General features: G+C 42.7%; 1 protein-coding gene across 1 annotated transcript in view; it reads left to right on the top strand.

Moving 5' to 3' along the window:
• The window catches only part of LOC120063363 (netrin receptor UNC5D-like), a 280,363-nt gene that overhangs the window by 209,961 nt on the left and 51,348 nt on the right, over positions 1–19,054 (top strand). Inside the window, exons 5-6 of the mRNA XM_039013708.1 lie at positions 13,765–13,945; positions 17,768–17,935. Coding sequence (XP_038869636.1) covers positions 13,765–13,945; positions 17,768–17,935 — 349 coding nt within the window. The remainder of the gene's footprint in view (positions 1–13,764; positions 13,946–17,767; positions 17,936–19,054) is intronic.

Raw genomic sequence — 19,054 nt, 5'->3', positions numbered from 1 at the left:
GCAGGGCTAGGCTGTCTCCAGCCGAACGCGTATGCAGACTTAACACCAAGCGTTGTCTGTATTGCGGTACTGCCGGTCATTATGTGTCAACCTGTCCCTTAAAGAGACCTAGCTCATTGTTAGGAATGAGTACCCTGGTGGGTCTTAAGGACAATTTAGCTTCTCCCCCTACTCGCCCCCCTCTCCATGCCACCCTGCTGTGGAGCGACCAGTCCAAGTCTCTCCAGATACTCATCGACTCGGGGGCCGATATGAGTCTGATGGATGTTACCCTGGTGTCCGAGCCTGGTGTCCCCTCTCCATTCCCATGAATGCGCTGGACGGGCGTTCTATAGGCCGGGTCACCCACCATACCACCCCCATCAACCTACGAGTGTCGGGGAACCACAGCGAGACGATCCAAATCCTGCTAATTGAGTCTCTGCAGGTTCCTGTGGTATTGAGATTCTCTTGGCTCCAGCGACACAATCCCTCGATTGACTGGTCTACTGGTACCATCATGGGCTGGAGCCCGTTCTGCCACACTCATTGCCTGAAATCAGCACTGCCTGCCCCGGGACATCTTCTTGGAAACTTGGAAATTGCCCCAGACCTCTCCACCATTCCCGCGGAGTACCAGGACCTCCGGGAGGGGTTCAGTAAGTAAGTAAGGCCCGGGCAACTTCGCTTCCGCAACCCCGACCGGTGCCCAAGTATGTTAAGCCGGATGCGCTGGCACGATGCTATAGCCTCACGGCTACACTCCCAGAAGCCGAGACCTTTCTCCCTTGCTCCAAGATCATTAAACCCTCTGCTGTTCGCCCTCTGTTGCCCCGTACCCTCTGTATACTTCCTACTTGAAATCAAATCAAATCAAACTTTATTTGTCACATGCGCCAAATACAACAAGTGTAGACCATTCTGTGAAATGCTTACTTACAAGCCCTTATTAACCAACAGTGCAATTCAAGAAGAGTTATGAAAATATTTACCAAATAGACTTAAGTAAAAAATAAGAATAAAAAAGTAACACAATAAGAATAACAATAACAAGGCTATATACAGGGGGTACCGAGTCAGTGTGCGGGGGTACAGGCTAGTTGATGTAATTTGTACATGTAGGTAGGGATTGAAGTGACTATGCATAGATAATAAAAAACGAGTTGCAGCAGTGTACAAAAGGGAGGGGGAGCGGGGGCAAATGTAAATAGTCCGGTGGCGATTTTATTAATTGTTCAGCAGTCTTATGGCTTGGGGGTAGAAGTTGTTGAGGAGCCTTTTAGTCCTAGACTTGGTGCTCCCCTATCGCTTGCCGTGTGGTAGCAGAGAAAACAGTCTATAACTTGGGTCACTGGAGTCTCTGACAATTTTATGGGCTTTCCTTTGACACAGCCTATTATATAGGCTCTGGATGGCAGGAAGTTTGGCTCCATGGCTGTATGCCTACCCTCTGTAGCACCTTATGGTCAAATGCCGAGCAGTTGTCATACCAGGCGTTGATGCAACCGGTCAGGATGCTCTCGATAGTGCAGCTGTAGAACGTTTTGAGGATCTGAGGACCCATGCCAAATATTTTCAGTCTCCTGAGAGGGAAAATATTTTGTTGTGCCTTCTTCACGACTGTCTTGGTATGTTTGGACCATAATAGTTCGTTGGTGATGTGGACACCAAGGAACAAGAAACTCTCGACCCGCTCCACTATAGCCCCGTCGATGTTAATGGGAGCCTGTTCGGCCCGCCTTTTCCTGTAGTCCACAATCGGCTCCTTTGTCTTGCTCACATTGGGTGAGAGGTTGTTGTCCTGGCACCACACAGCCAGTTCTCAGGCAGGTTCTCATTATTGTCGGTGATCAGGCCTACCACTGTTGTGTCGTCAGCAAACTTAACTTTTACCGCCTCAGAAACCCGGATCCGGGATCACCTCCCACCCCCCCCACACTGATTAGCATCGCTAGCATAGCGTCACAATTAAATAGTAGCATCTAAATATCATTAAATCACAAGTCCAAGACACCAAATGAAAGATACAGATCTTGTGAATAAAGCCACCATTTCAGATTTTTAAAATGTTTTACAGGGAAGACAAAATATGTAAATCTATTAGCTAACCCCGTTAGCAAAAGACACCACTTTTCTAACTCCATCAGTTTCTTACTCCATCAGGTGCTATCACCAATTCGGCCAAATAAAGATATTGATAGCCACTAACCAAGAAAAAACCTCATCAGATGACAGTCTGATAACATATTTATTGTATAGCATAGGTTTTGTTAGAAAAATGTGCATATTTCAGGTATAAATCATAGTTTGCAATTGCAGCCACCATCACAAATCTCCCCAAAGCGACTAGAATTACTACAGAGAGCAACGTGTATGACCAATTTACTCATCATAAAACATTTCTTAAAAATACACAGCTCACAGCAATGGAAAGACACAGATCTTGTGAATTCAGACAATATTTCAGATTTTCAAAGTGTCTTACAGCGAAAACACAATAAATCGTTATATTAGCATACCACATTTGCAAACGTTACCCGAGCATTGATTCAAGGCAAAATGGGCTATAGCGTTATCATCACCAAAATACATTAATTTTTTCACTAACCTTCTCAGAATTCTTCCGATGACACTCCTGTAACATCATATTACACAATCCATATAGAGTTTGATCGAAAATGTGCATATTTAGCGGCACAAATCGTCCTTACACAATGGAAAAAGTGTCCAACTACTCAAGCAATCTGCCCGGCGCCATTTTGAAAATACAACTATTTTTATCGAAAACTATTCATAAACTTGACTAAAAAAATACAGGTTGGACATGAAATGAAAGATGCATTAGTTATTAATGCAACCGCTGAGTTAGATTTTTAAAATTAACGTTACTAGACATACAGTGTGCGTTACAGCCAGACTAGTGCCGCAATAATGGCGTCACTAATCGCCATTATTGAGTTTACATTTTTCCACATAAAAACGGAATAACATCATAAATAGCTCTTACTTTTCGACGAGCTTCCATCAGAATCTTGGCCAAGTGGTCCTTTGTCCAAAAGAATCGTTGCTTGGTTGTAAAACGTTGCATTCAACTTCTGATATAGCAGCTAACAATAGCTAACAATAGCTATTTTGCCCCAACGTGTCCAAATCCTCAAGACGCAATACTGAGGAAATTCCGAAAAATAGCAATATACTCGCATAATCTGATATAACTCGGTTTAAAATAGCTTCGTTATGATGTTTCTAACACCTATATCGAATTAAATTACAGACGGATACATCTAACGTTGATAACTGAGCGTTTGAAAATGGCATCCTGAGGTCCCTCTCTGCGTAATGGTCAGCGTCGAAAAGAAGGCTACCCTCACTCCTTGGCCTTTTATAACCTCTGAGAGCTACGTAGCAAGCCCATTCCACTTCTCATTGGTTACTGACATCCAGGGGAAGGCGGGTGCAGTTCATGTCGTTCCATAGGATACACACAGACCTTTAAAACTGATCTGAGACCAGAGCTTCGCTCTCAGACCTTCGCAGTACCTGTCATGGATTTCGCTGTAGAAAGAGTTCTGGGTCACCCACAGACATAATTCCAACGGTTTATGAAACTAGAGAGTGTTTTCTATCCAATAGAATTAATAATATGCATATTGTACGAGCAAGAATTGAGTACGAGGCAGTTTAATTTGGCAACACCCAGAAAAAATAAATGCTAACTGCTCCCCCTATTGACAAAAGGTTAATGATGGTGTTGGAGTCGTGTTTGGCCAAGCAGTCGTGGGTGAACAGGGAATACAGGAGGGGACCCCTGAGTACACATCCCTGAGGGGCCCCAGTGTTGAGGATCAGCGTGGCAGACGTGTTGTTGCCTACTCTTACCACCTGGGGGTGGCCCGTCAGGAAGTCCAGGATCCAGTTGCAGAGGGAGGTGTTTAGTCCCAGAGTCTTTAGCTTAGTGATGAGCTTAGTGGGCAGTATGGTGTTGAATGCTGAGCTGTGGTCAATGAACAGGATTCTCACATAGGTGCTCCTTTTGTCCAGGTAGGAAGGGGCAGTGTGTAGTGTGATTGAGATTGCATCATCTGTGGATCTGTTGGGGCGGTATGTGAATTGGAGTGGGTCTAGAGTGTCCGGGAGGATGCTGTTGATGTGAGCCATGACCAGCCTTTCAAAGCTCTTTATGGCTATAGATGTGAGTGCTATGGGACGGTAATCATTTAGGCAGGTTACCTTCGCGTCCTTGGGCACAGGGACTCGGTCAGGGAGAGGTTGAAAATGTCAGTGAAGAAACATGACAGTTGGTCAGCGCATGCTTTGAGTACACTTCCTGGTAATCCATCTGGCCCAGCGGCTTTGTGAATTTTGACCTGTTTAACCTCTCTTGGGTACGTGAGCCCTTTAGCGTCCCACCTCTTCAACAGCCAGTGAAACTGCTGGGCGCCAAATTCAAATACAGAAATACTCATTATAAAAATTCAGAAAACAAAACATATTTTACATAGGTTTAAAGATGAACTTCTTGTGAATCCAACCACGGTGTCAGATTTAAAAAATGCTTTATGGCGAAAGCATACCTTACAATTATTTGAGAACATAGCCCAGCAGACAAATCATTACAAACAGTAACCAGCCAAGTAGAAGAGTTACACAAGTCAGAAATAGAGATAAAATTAATCCCTTACCTTTGATCTTCATATGGTTGCACTCAGCAGACATTCATTTACTCAATAAATGTTCCTTTTGTTCGATAAAGTCTCTTTATATCCAAAAACCTCCGTTTTGTTCGCGCGTTTTCTTCAGTAATACACAGGCTCAAACGCAGTCAAAACAGGCAGACAAAAAATCCAAATTGTATCCGTAAAGTTCATAGAAACATGTCAAACGATGTTTATATTCAATCCTCAGGTTGTTTTTAGCCTAAATAATTGATAATATTTCAACCGGACAATAACGTTGTCAATATAAAAGGTAAACAAGAAAGGCACTCTCTCGGTCGTGCGCATGAAAAAGCTCTGTGATACTTTAGGGTCCACTCATTGACTGCTCTTACTTCCTCATTTTTCAGAATACAAGCCTGAAACAATTTCTAAAGACTGTTGACATCTAGTGGAAGGCATAGGAACTGCAATTTGAGTCCTAAGTCAATGGATACTGTAATGGCATTGAATAGAAAACTACAGAGCAAAAACAAAACTACTTCCCGAATGGATTTTTCTCACAGACACTATTTTAACAGTTTTGGAAACTTTAGAGTGTTTTCTATCCAAATCTACCAGTTATATGCATATAATATCTTCTGGGCCCGAGAAGCAGGCAGTTTAATTTGGGCATGCTTTTCATCCCAAATTCCGAATGCTGCCCCCTACCCTAGAGAATTTAAAGATTTTCTTCACATCGGCAACTGAGAGAGTTATCACACAGTCATCCAGAACAGCTGGTACTCTTGTGCATGCTTCAGTGTTGCTTGCCTCGAAGCGAGCACAAAAGGCATTTCGCTCGTCTGGTAGGCTCGCGTCATTGGGCAGCTCGAGTCTGGGTTTCCCTTTGTAGTCTGTAATAGTTTTCAAGCCCTGCCACATCTGATGAGTGTCGGACCCGGTGTAGTATGATTCAATCTTAATCCTGTATTGACGCTTTACTTGTTTGATGGTTCGTCAGAGGGCATAGCGGGATTTCTTATAAGCGTCCGGATTAGTCTCCTGCTCCTTGAAAGCGGCAGCTCTAGCCTTTAACTCGATGCGGAGGTTGCCTGTAATCTATGGCTTCTGGTTGGGATATGTACGTACGGTCACTGTGGGGATGACGTCGTCGATGCACATATTGAAGAAGCCGGTGACTGAGTGGGTGTACTCTTCAATGCCATTTGAAGAATCCCGAAACACGCCCTGATCTGTTTCACCTGTCCAGTTCGTCTTGTTTGTAAAGTCAACCAGCGTTTTTGTCTCCGCTCCTGCTTTTCCCCAGTCTCCTTGATTTTCGCCCTCCTGGCTTTGACCCTTACCTGTCCCGAATCTGAGCCCGCCTGCCTGACCACTCTGCCTGCCCCTGACCCTGAGCCTGCCTGCCGTCATGTACCTTTGCCCCTACTCTGGATTACCGACCTCTGCCTGACCTGACTTTGAGCCTGCCTGCCGTCCTGTACCGTTTCCCCACCACTCTGGATTATCGACCCCTGCCTGCCTTGACCTGTCGTTTACCTGCCCCTCTTGCCGTAATAAACATTGTTACTTCAACACAGTCTGCATTTGGGTCTTAAACATAATAGTCATTGTTGATAGACAATAATAATTTTTTCACCTCTTCCACACTTACTTTACAGAATAAAAAATTACAACGTTTGTCTTTCATAACTTGGTTAGATATACAGTACCAGTCAAAAGTTTGGACACACCTACTCATTCAAGAGATGTTCTTACTATTTTCTACATTATTGAATAATAGTGAACACATCTCAACTATAACACATATGGAATCATGTAGTAACCAAAAATGTGTTACAATTTTTTAAATATATTTTATATTTTGATTCTGCAAAGTGGACACCCTTTACCTTGATGACAGCTTTGCACACACTTGGCATTCTCTCAACCAGCTTCACCTGAAATGCTTTTCCAATGGTCTTGAAGGAGTTCCCTTATATGCTGAGCACTTGTTGGCTGCTTTTCCTTCACTCTGCGGTCCAACTCATCCAAAACCATCTCTATTGGGTTGAGGTCGGGTGATTGTGGAGGCCAGGTCTTCTGATGCAGCACTCCATCCCTCTCCTTCTTGGTCAAATAGCTCTTACACAGCTTGGAGGTGTGTTGGGTCATTGTCCTGTTGAAAAAGAAATGATAGTCCCACTAAGCGCAACCCAGATGGGATGGCATATCGCTGCAGAATGCTATGATAGCCATGCTGGTTAAGTGTGCCTTGAATTCTCAATAAATCGCTGACAGTGTCACCAGCAAAGCACCCCCACACCATCACACCTCCTCCATGCTTCACAGTGGGAACCACACATGCAGAGATCATCCGTTCACCTACTCTGTGTCTCACAAAGACACGGCGGTTGGAACCAGAAATCTCAAATTTGGACTCATCAGACCAAAGGACAGATTTCCACTGGTCTAATGTCCATTGCTCGTGTTTCTTGGCCCAAGCAAGTCTCTTCTTCTTATTGGTGCCCTTTAGTAGTGGTTTCTTTGCAGCAATTAGACAATGAAGGCCTGATTCACGCAGTCTCATCTGAACAGTTGATGTTGAGATGTTTATTGTTCTTGAACTCTAAAGCATTTATTTGGGCAGCAATCTGAGGTGCAGTTAACTCTAATGAACTTATCCTCTGCAGCAGAGGTAACTCTGGGTCTTCCTTTCCTGTGGCGGTCCTCATGAGAGCCAGTTTCATCATATCGCTTGATGGTTTTTGCAACTACACTTGAAGAAACTTTCAAAGATCTTAAAATGTTACGTATTGACTGACCTTCATGTCTTAAAGTAATGATGGACTGTCGTTTCTCTTTGCTTATTTGAGCTGTTCTTGCCATAAAATTGACTTTATTTTATAACCCTAATAGGGGTATCTTGTTGCGTCAGCGTTTGTTGCTGGCATGGCATGCCTAAGTTTGCTAATCATGCCAATTGCAGAAATTATTAAAGCAGTTGGCAATATCAGTGAGTTTTATTTATGAATGAGACATTTTGATTCAATCAATGATAGAGCGGAGTTTGCCCTTTTTCCCAAAACTTAATTTAAGGTGCTCCAAAGCTTTTTCTATCATTCTTTGTCATTTATCTTTGTTTCATAGTGTAGTTTATAATAATTTTTATTCAGTTTAGTCACATGATTTTTCAATATTTGCAGTACGTTTGCCAATCGGTTGTACAGCCAGACCTATTTGCCATCTCTTTTGCCTCATCCCTCTCAACCATACAATTTTTCAATTCCTCATCAATCCACAGGGATTCAACAGTTTGTACAGTCATTTTATTAATGGGTGCATGCTTATTAGTAACTGGGATAAGCAATTTCATAAATGTGTCAAGTGCAGCATCTGGTTTCTTATTTCACACCACAGACCAACAAATATTCTTCACATCAACAACATAGGAATCACTACAAAATGTATTGTATGTCGTCTTATACACAATTTTAGGCCCAGCCTTTGGAACTTTGGTTTTCCTAAACATGGCTGCTATATTGTGATCACTACATCCGATGGATCTGGATACTGCTTTCAAACAAATTTCTGCAGCATTAGTAAAGATAGGACCAATACATGTTGATGATTTCATTCCTGTACTGATTGTAACTACACTGGTAGGTTGATTGATAACCTGAACCAGGTTGGAGGCACTAGTTACAGTTTTGAAGCTTTCTCTTGAGTGGGCAGTGTCACGTCTGCTCCCTCTCTTCCCCCCTTGGTGCTTGAGGGCGCCAGACTGCCCTGCATCACGCACTCCTTCCATCCATTACGCACACCTGCCTTCCCTCGTCACGCGCATCAGCGATATTGGACTTACTCATCTGTTTATTTCCTCCCCTATATTTGTCAGTTCCCTTGTTCTGTTCCCCTCTGCTGTATTGATTGTCTTTTGTTTGTGTTACTTGTTTGCTGACGCTATTCCTGTCTCGTTCCATGTCCGTAGTTTATTAAATGTTTTACTCCCCGTACCGGCTTCTTCTCTCCAGCGTCATCCATGTGACAGGCAGCCTGATGAAAGCCAGTCAATATTTAAATCACCCAGAAAGTATACGTCACTATTGATATTACATACATTATCAAGCATTTCACACATGTTAACCAGATACTGACTGTTCTCTCTCGGTGGTCTATAGCACCTTCCCACCAGAATGGGCTTTAGGCGAGGCAGATGACCTGTAGCCATATTACTTAAACAGTATTTAAAATTAGATCCTCTCTAAGCCTGACAGGAATGTGGTTCTGAATATAGCCACACCTCCACTTTTGGCATTTCTGTATTTTCTGTAGCTCTTATAACCATGTATTGCTACCAATGTATCATCAAAGGTATTATCTAAGTGAGTTTCAGATATTGTCAGAATATGTCATCTGTTACTAGCAAATTATTGATTTCATGAACCTTGTTTCTTAAGCTACATATGTTAACGTAGTCTATTTTAAACAGTTTTCTGGGATGCTTAATTGTTTTTCTTGCTTAGCTGAGGTAGACATCCTCAGGTTATTTTTTTATTAGTGCAGGGTGAGCTGCACACATTGGACTTCCTACTAGGGCACACCAGCTCTGCTTACAGTATTACTCTGGTTCATAGTGTTAGCAGTTAATGTTATTCTTAAATAACTCCATAGCAAATCAGGGGGAGAAAAATAGGTTTATTTGAGAAGGACAAATCATAGACGTTATGCTGGGAGGTAGATGTTCAGTCTCCCCTGTCCTCAGCTTTTCTCCACAGAACAAAGGAACAGGTGTCACGGCCGTTGTCGGAAGGAGACCAAGGTGCAGCGTCGTGAGCGTACATTTTCCTTTATTTATTTGTAAATGTCGCCAACAAAACAAGAAACAAAGAAATGCCCGTGAAGCTTAACAGGGCTATAGTGCCACTAACAAAGATAACTACCCACAACTCCCAAAAGGAAAAAAGGCTGCCTAAGTATGATTCCCAATCAGAGACAACGATAGACAGCTGTCCCTGATTGAGAACCATACCCGGCCAAAACATAGAAATATAACCCATAGAATGCCCACCCTAATCACACCCTGGCCTAACCAAAATAGAGACTAAAATCCCTCTCTATGACCAGGGTGTGACAGTACCCCCCCCCCCCCCCCCCAAGGTGCGGACTCCGGCCGCAAAACCTGACTCTAAAGGGGAGGGTCCGTCGCTGCAGGTTCCGGACCGGAGGCCGTCGCTGGAGGCTCCGGACCGGAGGCCGTCGCTGGAGGCTCCGGACCGGAGGCCGTCGCTGCAGGATTCGTGCCATGGATCGTCGCTGGAGGATTCGTGCCATGGATCGTCGCTGGAGGCTTCGTGCCATGGATCGTCGCTGGAGGCTTTGTGCCATGGATCGTCGCTGGAGGCTTTGTGCCATGGATCGTCGCTGGAGGCTTTGTGCCATGGATCGTCGCTGGAGGCTTTGTGCCATGGATCGTCGCTGGAGGCTTTGTGCCATGGATCGTCGCTGGAGGCTTTGTGCCATGGATCGTCGCTGGAGGCTTTGTGGCATGGATCGTCGCTGGAGGATTCGTGGCATGGATCGTCGCTGGAGGTTTTGTGCCATGGATCGTCGCTGGAGGCTTTGTGCCATGGATCGTCGCTGGAGGCTTTGTGCCATGGATCATCACTGGAGGCTTTGTGCCATGGATCATCACTGGAGGCTTCGTGCCATGGATCATCACTGGAGTGAGGAGACATCTAGGCAGCCTGGTGCGTGGAGATGCCATAGACTCACCAGGCTGGGGAGACATACAGGAGGCCTGGTTCTGGGAGTGTGCACCGGATACACTGGGCCGTGGAGGCGCACTGGAGGTCTCGAGCGTAGAGCCTGCACAACCCGTCCTGGCTGGATGGTTACCTTCGCCCGGCAAAGGCGGGGCGCTGGCACAGGACGCACTGGGCTGTGCAGACGCACCGGGCTGTGCAGACGCACCGGAGACACAGTGCACAGAGCCGGCGCAGGATATCCTGGGCCGTAGAGACGCACTGGCGGCCAGATGCGCTGAGCCGGCACCATCCGTCCTGGCTGGATGCCCACCATGGCCAGGGCGTGACAACGGGATGCCATTTATAACCCCCCACCCTAGCTGGGGTTGACCAATCGTTAATTCTAGTACTCTCATCCTCTCGTCCTCTGCGTTGTGTATTTATCTTCAAAATATTCTTATAATAGGGTCATGATAACTGCATACAATAGCTGTGGGATCAGCAGAGGCATTCAGGGCAGTAAGAGGGACATAAATTAGGTTACTTACATTGTCTTCCAACGACCCTAGGATAATGTACATTTGCTGACGCATTATGACAACTCAGTGACACAATAGTAGGGATTAAATGAGCTGGACTTGGGTCATTGATAAATCATTGTCTCAACTCAGCCTTATAATAATGTGAAAGGATACAGGATCTCAAAAATGTAGGTGGAGCCCATCCTCCTTATAATACGAGCTTTGTTTCCAGAAGGTATCAAATTTCTCAATAAATTTACATCCACAGAGCTGCAATAGTAAATGAAGGGGAGGAGACAGGTTAATTCTGGCTGCAAGCCCGAGGCCGCCCACAATATGACAACAGCCAGCTCAAGTGCAGGGCGCAAAATTCAAAATATATATTTTTTAAATATTTAACTTTCACACATTAACAAGTCCAATACAGCAAATGAAAGGTACACATCTTGTGAATCCAGCCAACATGTCCGATTTTTAAAATGTTTTACAGCGAAAACAGCACGTATATTTATGTTAGCTCACCACCAAATACAAAAAAGGACAGACATTTTTCACAGCACAGGTGGCATGCACAAAGCCAACCTAACTAACCAAGAACCAACCAAACTAACCAACAAATAACTTCATCAGATGACAGTCTTATAACATGTTATTCAATAAATCTATGTTTTGTTCGAAAAATGTGCATATTTCAGGTATAAATCATAGTTTACATTGCAGCTACAATCAGAAAAATTGCACCGAAAGCAGACAGAATAATTACAGACACCAACGTCAAATACCTAATTACTCATCATAAAACATTTCTGAAAAATACATAGTGTACAGCAAATGAAAGACAGGCATCTTGTGATTCCAGCCAATATTTCCGATTTATTAAGTGTTTTACAGCGAAAACACAATATAGCGTTATATTAGCTTACCACAATAGCCAGAAACACAAGCCCTTCCCCAGTAGCAAAAGTTAGCGATCGTAACAAACCAGCAAAAGATATATAATTTTTACACTTATGTTTTGTTCGAAAATGTGCATATTTAGAGCTGAAATCAGTGGTTATACATTGTGCTAACGTAGCTACTATTTCCCACAACGTTCGGATATTTTTCTGACACTTTTTTTCTGACACACATATTCTGACCAAATAGCTATTCATAAACATAACTAAAAAATACATGTTGTATAGGAAATGATAGATCCATTAGTTCTTAATGAAATCGCAGTGTTAGAATTCTAAAAAATAACTTCATTACGACATCCAGCTTCGGTATAGCTAGAGTACCCAAAGGTTGGGCGCCGACGACTAATTCACATGTACGACAGATATATGAAATAGCATCATAAAATGTTTCTTACTTTTGCTGATCTTTCATCAGAATGTTGGACAAGGGGTCCTTTGTCGGGAACAATCGTTGTTTGGATTTAGAACGGCCACTTTCCCTCTTGAATTAGCAAGCACACGAGCCAAGTGGCACGAATCTCTCCATCGTCAACAAAGTCAGAGAACGGAACACGGCAAAACTCCCGAAAAAATTTCAATAATCTGATTAAACTATATTGAAAAAACATACTTTACGATGATATGGTCACATGTATCAAATAAAATCAAAGCCGGAGATAGTAGTCGCCTATAACGGCAGCTAAACAGAAGGCAAATCCAGGTACCACCTCGCGCTCTCCAGAAAACCCTCAAATGGGGGACACGTCATACAAAGAGCTTGTATTCCACTTCAGACCAAGATAAACACTAAATTTCTTCTCTCACCGCCTCTTGACATCCAGGGGAAGGTCTATGAAGTGCATGTATACTAATACGTATCATGCCCTTTTATAGGCAGGAAGTAGAACAGAGCCTCGATTTCAGACTTTCCACTTCCTGGTCAGGAAGTTTGTGCCAAATGAGTTCTGTTTGACTCACAGATATAATTCAAACGATTTTAGAAACTAGAGAGTGTTTTCTATCCAATAGTAATAATAATATGCATATTGTACGAGCAAGAATTGAGTACGAGGCCGTTTGAAATGGGCACCTTTTATCTGGCTACTCAATACTGCCCCTGCAGCCCAAACAGGTTAATGAACGATGTTTAAGCCTTCAGACATTTGAGACCTGGATTTTGTATGTGCCATTCAGATGTTGAATGGGCAAGACAAAATATATTCACTTGGCTTTGAATGGGGTATAGTGGTAGTAGGTGCCAGGCGATTTCAGTGTATCAAGAACTGCAACGTTGCTGTTTTTTTTACGCTTCACAGTTACTTGTGTGTATCAAGAATGGTCCACCACCTAATGGACATCCAGCCAACTTGACACAACTGTGAGAAGTATGTACCAGCATCTCTGTGGAATGCTTTATACACCTTGTAATCCATTTCCTGTCGAATTGAGGGTTAAAAGGGGTGCAACTCAATATTAGGAAGGTGTTTCTAATATTTTGTACAGTGTGTGTGTGCATGTTTTTGGAGTTTGAAAACACGGCATGTGTTTGCTATATGAAAGCACCCTGTAAATCCATCAACCAGCCCTATTTCACCGCAGTGTGAATATAATTTGCAAAAGCAGCGATGCAGTTCCGTATACCAGGGTAGGAGCATTGGAGCAATAAAGCGTCACTAAGTTTGTAATTCATAATTTGTTTTCCTCTCTGTCTGTGTTGCTGGTAATTGGTTATGGTTATGGCCCTCTGAACGCCTAATGGCTGCGGTCATGTGGTTGGGTGATCTGATGTGGTTGTATGCTGTAATAAGTCTGTAATAACTCTCTCTAACTCTCGCTGACTCTCTCTCTAACTGTTTACCTCTTTTCTATGTCTCTCTCTAATTCTGTCTACTTCTTTTCTATGTCTCTTTCTCTTTCTCTCTCTCTTCTCTCTTGTCGGCAGGTGGAGTGGCTGAAGAACGAGGAGCTGGTGAGCTCCCTGACTGATGACAACATTGACACCCGAGCTGACCACAATCTCATCATTAACGAGGCACGACTGTCCGACTCGGGAAACTACACGTGCCTGGCCAGCAACATCGTGGCCAAAAGACGCAGTTCCACAGCCACTGTGGTTGTTTTCGGTAAGGCTCCGGTCCCAGCCCCAGCCACTAACTGACTGTGTGTGTCTGTTGTCGAGTTTATTTCCTGGACACAGATTAAGCATTGTCCTATCTTAAGAAGATACTCAATCGAACATGCTTTTTAGTCAGGACTGGACTGGGCTTAACCTTTGTCTAGGAAACCAGTCTGTAGTGTTAACAGGGTGCCTCAGATCAATTTTAGTGTTTCATGCCCCCCTCACAAGTGATTAAGAGACCCATCTTAGTGTTTTTTTAGGAAAGCTTTTTCCCTTTATTTAGATAAATGTATTATTCAAAGAGTCAATTGACTGCCTCCCCTTTGAAATCAATGTGTATTTTATGAAAGGGAATAAGATACTGTGTCTTAATCTCATTTAAAGGAGTGTTGCTTATTAATTACGCATTTGCTAGAGGCCTTGGAGCAATTCGGCAGCTCACAAAATGTTGGTAAAAATGTTCCTCCATGTCCCTACACATACAACTGACAGAGCAAACAAATCAGACCAAAGGGGTTGACTACTCAGTAAAATAACCTCTTGTTCATTCAGATTTAAACTGCCCAACTATGTGAATGGATTAGTCTTACCATTTTTTCTCCTTGATAAAAAGTGCTTTGATAATTGAACTGGCAATTAACGTAAGAGTAGTGCACATTTTCCACATTTGATGTACTGTACACAATATGCTCAGGAATCTATTGATGTAACATCATGGAGCATTGCTAATCATTAATACCTCTAAACTGTTGTCTGTATAATTAACTCTGTAGGAGATTTGATTAACTGTTGGGATAGGGGGCCGCATTTTCACTTTGGATGAATCGCGTGCCCATAGTGAACTGCCTCCTACTCTGTCCCAGATGCGAATATATGCATATTATTATTACTATTGGATAGAAAACACTCTGAAGTTTCTAAAACTGTTTAAATTATGTCTGTGAGTATAACAGAACTCATATGGCAGGCAAACTTCCAAACAGGAAGTGGAAATTCTGGGGCTGGTTGATGTTAAACTCATCGTGTATTCACATCCCAGTAAGATATGGATCTGTTCGCACTTCCTACGCATTCCACTAGATGTCAACAGTCAGTAGAACGTGGAATGAAGCCTCTAGTGTGATGTGGGGCCGGATGGCAGCTATTTGAGTCAGTGGTCTGGCAGAATGCTAGTTCCTGGTCACCCGCGCTAGTCATGATGTGGCCATGTGTTCCATTACTCTGTAGACAAAAACGAATGCTCTGGTTGGAACATTATTGGATATATATGTTAACAACATCCTGAAGATTGATTCTCTACTTAATTTGACCAGTTTATTCGACCTGGAATATAACTTTTTGAAGTTTTCGTCCGAGTTCGCCATTTGGGTTGCGCGTTATGTTCAGAAAACCACAGGCTCGTTCCGGTCCTGAAAGGCAGAAGAAAATTCCAAAAAGTATCAGATTCAAAAATAATACTAAAAATATTTATAATCATGCAATCACAAGTGAAATATACCAAAACACAGCTTAGCTTGTTGTTAATCCACCTATCGTGTCAGATTTTGAAAATATGCTTTACAGCGAAAGCAATCCAAGCGTTTGTGAGTTTATCAATCACTAGACAAAACAGAAAGAACAGCTAGCCCCAAATTAGCATGGTCACGAAAGTCAGAAAAGTAATAAAATTAATCGCTTACCTTTGATAATCTTCGGATGTTTGCACTCACGAGACTCCCAGTTACACAATAAATTATATTTTTGTTCGATAAATATTACTTTTATAACCAAAAACCGCCATTTGGGTTGCGCGTTATGTTCAGAAAACCACAGCCTCGTTCCGTTCCTGAAAGGCAGACGAAAATTCCAAAAAGTATCCGTAATGTTCGTAGAAACATGTCAAACGTTTTTTATAATCAATCCTCAGGTTGTTTTTAACATACATTTATTTATTTTTTATTTATTTAACCTTTATTTAACCAGGTAGGCAAATTGAGAACACGTTCTCATTTACAATTGCGACCTGGCCAAGATAAAGCAAAGCAGTTCGACACATACAACAACACATAGTTACACATGGAGTAAAAACAAACATATAGTCAATAATACAGTGAAAAAAAAATAAGTCTATATAATAATCAATTAATCAACATAATCAATAATATTTCAACCGGATGGTAAACTATTCAATAAAAGAGACAAAGAAAATGTCGAGCTACCCCTCTCAGGAACTAATCAAAGGACACCTGACTCGTTTTGAAAAATCTCGCTCATTTTTCAAAATAAAAGCCTGAAACTATGTCTAAAGCCTGGTCACAGCCTGAGGAAGCCATTGGAAAAGGAATCGGGTTGATACCCCTTTAAATGGAAGAGGGGCAGGCAATGAAACAGGGATAAAAATAAAAAAGAATGCACTTCCGGGTTGGATTTCCTCAGGTTTTCGCCTGCAAAATCAGTTTTGTTATACTCACAGACAATATTTTGACAGTTTTGGAAACTTTGGAGTGTTTTCTATCCTAATCTGTAAATGATATGCATATTCTACGATCTGGGCCTGAGAAATAGTCTGTTTACCTTGGGAACGTTAAGCGTTAAGAACCAGTGTATCTTTAATTATATGTAAAACATGTATCTTTCATCAAAGTTTATGATGAGTATTTCTGTTATTTGACGTGGCTCTCTGTAATTACTCCGGATATTTTGGAGGCATTTCTGAACATGGCGCCAATGTAAACCGAGATTTGTGGATATAAATATGCACATTATCGAACAAAACATAATGTATTGTGTAACATGATGTCCTATGAGTGTCATCTGATGAAGATTATCAAAGGTTAGTGATTAATTTTATCTCTATTTCTGCTTTTGTGTGACTATCTTTGGCTAGGAAAAATGGCTGTGTTTTTTGGATTTGGTGGTGATCTTACATAAATATATGTTGTGTTTTCGCTGTAAAACATTTAAAAAATCGGACACGATGGGTAGATTAACAAGATGTTTATCTTTCATTTGCTGTATTGGACTTGTTAATGTGTGAAAGTTACATATTTCTATAAAATATTTTTGAATTTCACGCGCTGCCTTTTCAGCGGAATGTTGTGGGTGTTCCGCTAGCAGAACCCCTGGGCTAGAAAGGTTAAAAGGCAAATCAGCAGTTGAAACAATAATAAAGTGTACGCCCACACCACTGTTTCAGTGAAAAGAGGAGGGATGGGGCTGGAGAAATGTAATCATTCTCGAATTCATAGACAGAACTATGGATGCAAAGACTGATCTTCCATGATATAAAAAGTATCATTATAACCAGTGTGTTTTGAGGCTATGGAGTGTTTGGTTACATTTACTTTGTTTACAAGCATTGGAGTAAAACAAGCTTATATTTTGGGTTCTGATAGGGTATGACAGTTGAACTAAGCTCATGAGAAATGTACAAGTTGTTCGCTGTGGAGATCCTATGACGGTGCCATGTTGAAAGTCTCAGAGCTCTTCAGTAAGATACCAAGAGTGTGCAAGCTGTCATCAAGGCAGAGGGTGGCTACTTTGAATAATCTTAAATATAAAATATATTTTGATTTGTTTAACACTTTTTTGGTTACTCCATGATTCCAGATGTGTTATTTCATAGTTTTGACATCTTCACTATTATTCTACAATGTAGAAAATAGTAAAAAATAAAGAAACAGTAGGTGTAGGTGTACTGTAAATCAGAAAATGGATGTAGCAACTGCTGATTGCCCTTTTAAATAAAGTTTCCCTCTCTTTATCATTCTCTCTCCCTAACGCACCCCCATATCTCCCTAACTCACCACCATATCTCCCTAACTCACCCACATCTATCTCTCTGTAGTGAATGGTGGTTGGTCGCTGTGGACAGAGTGGTCTCCCTGTAACGTTCCCTGTGGTCGGGGCGTCCAGAAACGCTCCCGTACCTGTACCAACCCTGCCCCGCTTAATGGAGGGGCTTTCTGCGAGGGCATGTCTGTGCAGAAGATCACCTGTAATGCCCTCTGTCCAAGTAAGCTCCTATACCTCATGAAGTACTGTAGAGCTGGTGAATAGACTTAGCCTTGTTCGACCATCATGATCTTGCGAGATCACATTCAGTTTCTCTACTCACAGAGGTCATTGGGTTTCACCTGGAAAGAATAGACTGGTATCTTCTGGGAATGTCTCCAAGGGTAAAGCCATATGACTTTCAATGATAGTATGCTCAACTTTATGATTTGTTGAATATAGTAGGCTTGTGTGCCATGCCAGCATCTAGGTGCAGAGTCAACATCTGGCTATGCAAGACTATAAATACTGTATGACATTGTGTGTAAGTCTTCTAGTCTTTGTAGTTTGTGTATAGGCTGAAATTATTATTATTATTATATATATTTTTTAAATAATTTTACCCCCTTTTCTCCCCAATTTTCGTGGTATCCAATTGCTAGTAATTACTATCTTGTCTCATCGCTACAACTCCCGTACGGGCTCGGGAGAGACGAAGGTCGAAAGCCATGCGTCCTCCGAAACACAACCCAACCAAGCCGCACTGCTTCTTAACACAGCGCGCCTCCAACCCGGAAGCCAGCCGCATCAATGTGTCAGAGGAAACACCGTGCACCTGGCTCCCTTGGTTAGCGCGCACTGCGCCCGGCCCGCCACGGCCAAACCCTACCTAACCCGGACGACGCTAGGCCGATTGTGCGTTGCCCCACGGACCTCCCGGTCGCGGCCGGCTGCGACAGAGCGCGAACCCAGAGTCTCTGGTGGCGCAGCTAGCACTGCGATGCAGTGCCCTAGACCACTGCGCCACCCGGGAGGCCTATAGGCTGAAACTTGGCCGCAAGTGGATCTTCCAGCAAGACAATAACCCCTAGCACACATCAAAATACACTAACAGTTAATTAACCACAAAATCAACATTTTGGGGTTCTCTGTACTTGAACCCCATTGAAAACCTGTGGTTTGAATTGAAGAGGGTAGTCCATAAGCACAGACAAAGGATTTTAAGGATCTGGAAAGATTCTGTATGGAAGAATGGTCTAAGATCACTCCCAATGTGTTCTCCAATCTCATCAAATATTTTTTGAAAAGGGCTCAGTGTCGTTGTCCTTGCAGTGGGAGGGTGCTGGAGTATTGAAAATGG

This window comes from Salvelinus namaycush, chromosome 18, assembly GCF_016432855.1.
Source record: "Salvelinus namaycush isolate Seneca chromosome 18, SaNama_1.0, whole genome shotgun sequence".
NCBI classification, from domain to species: domain Eukaryota; kingdom Metazoa; phylum Chordata; class Actinopteri; order Salmoniformes; family Salmonidae; genus Salvelinus; species Salvelinus namaycush.
The sequence above is the reverse complement of the archived record's forward strand: the minus strand, read 5'-3'. Positions and strand labels throughout refer to the sequence as shown.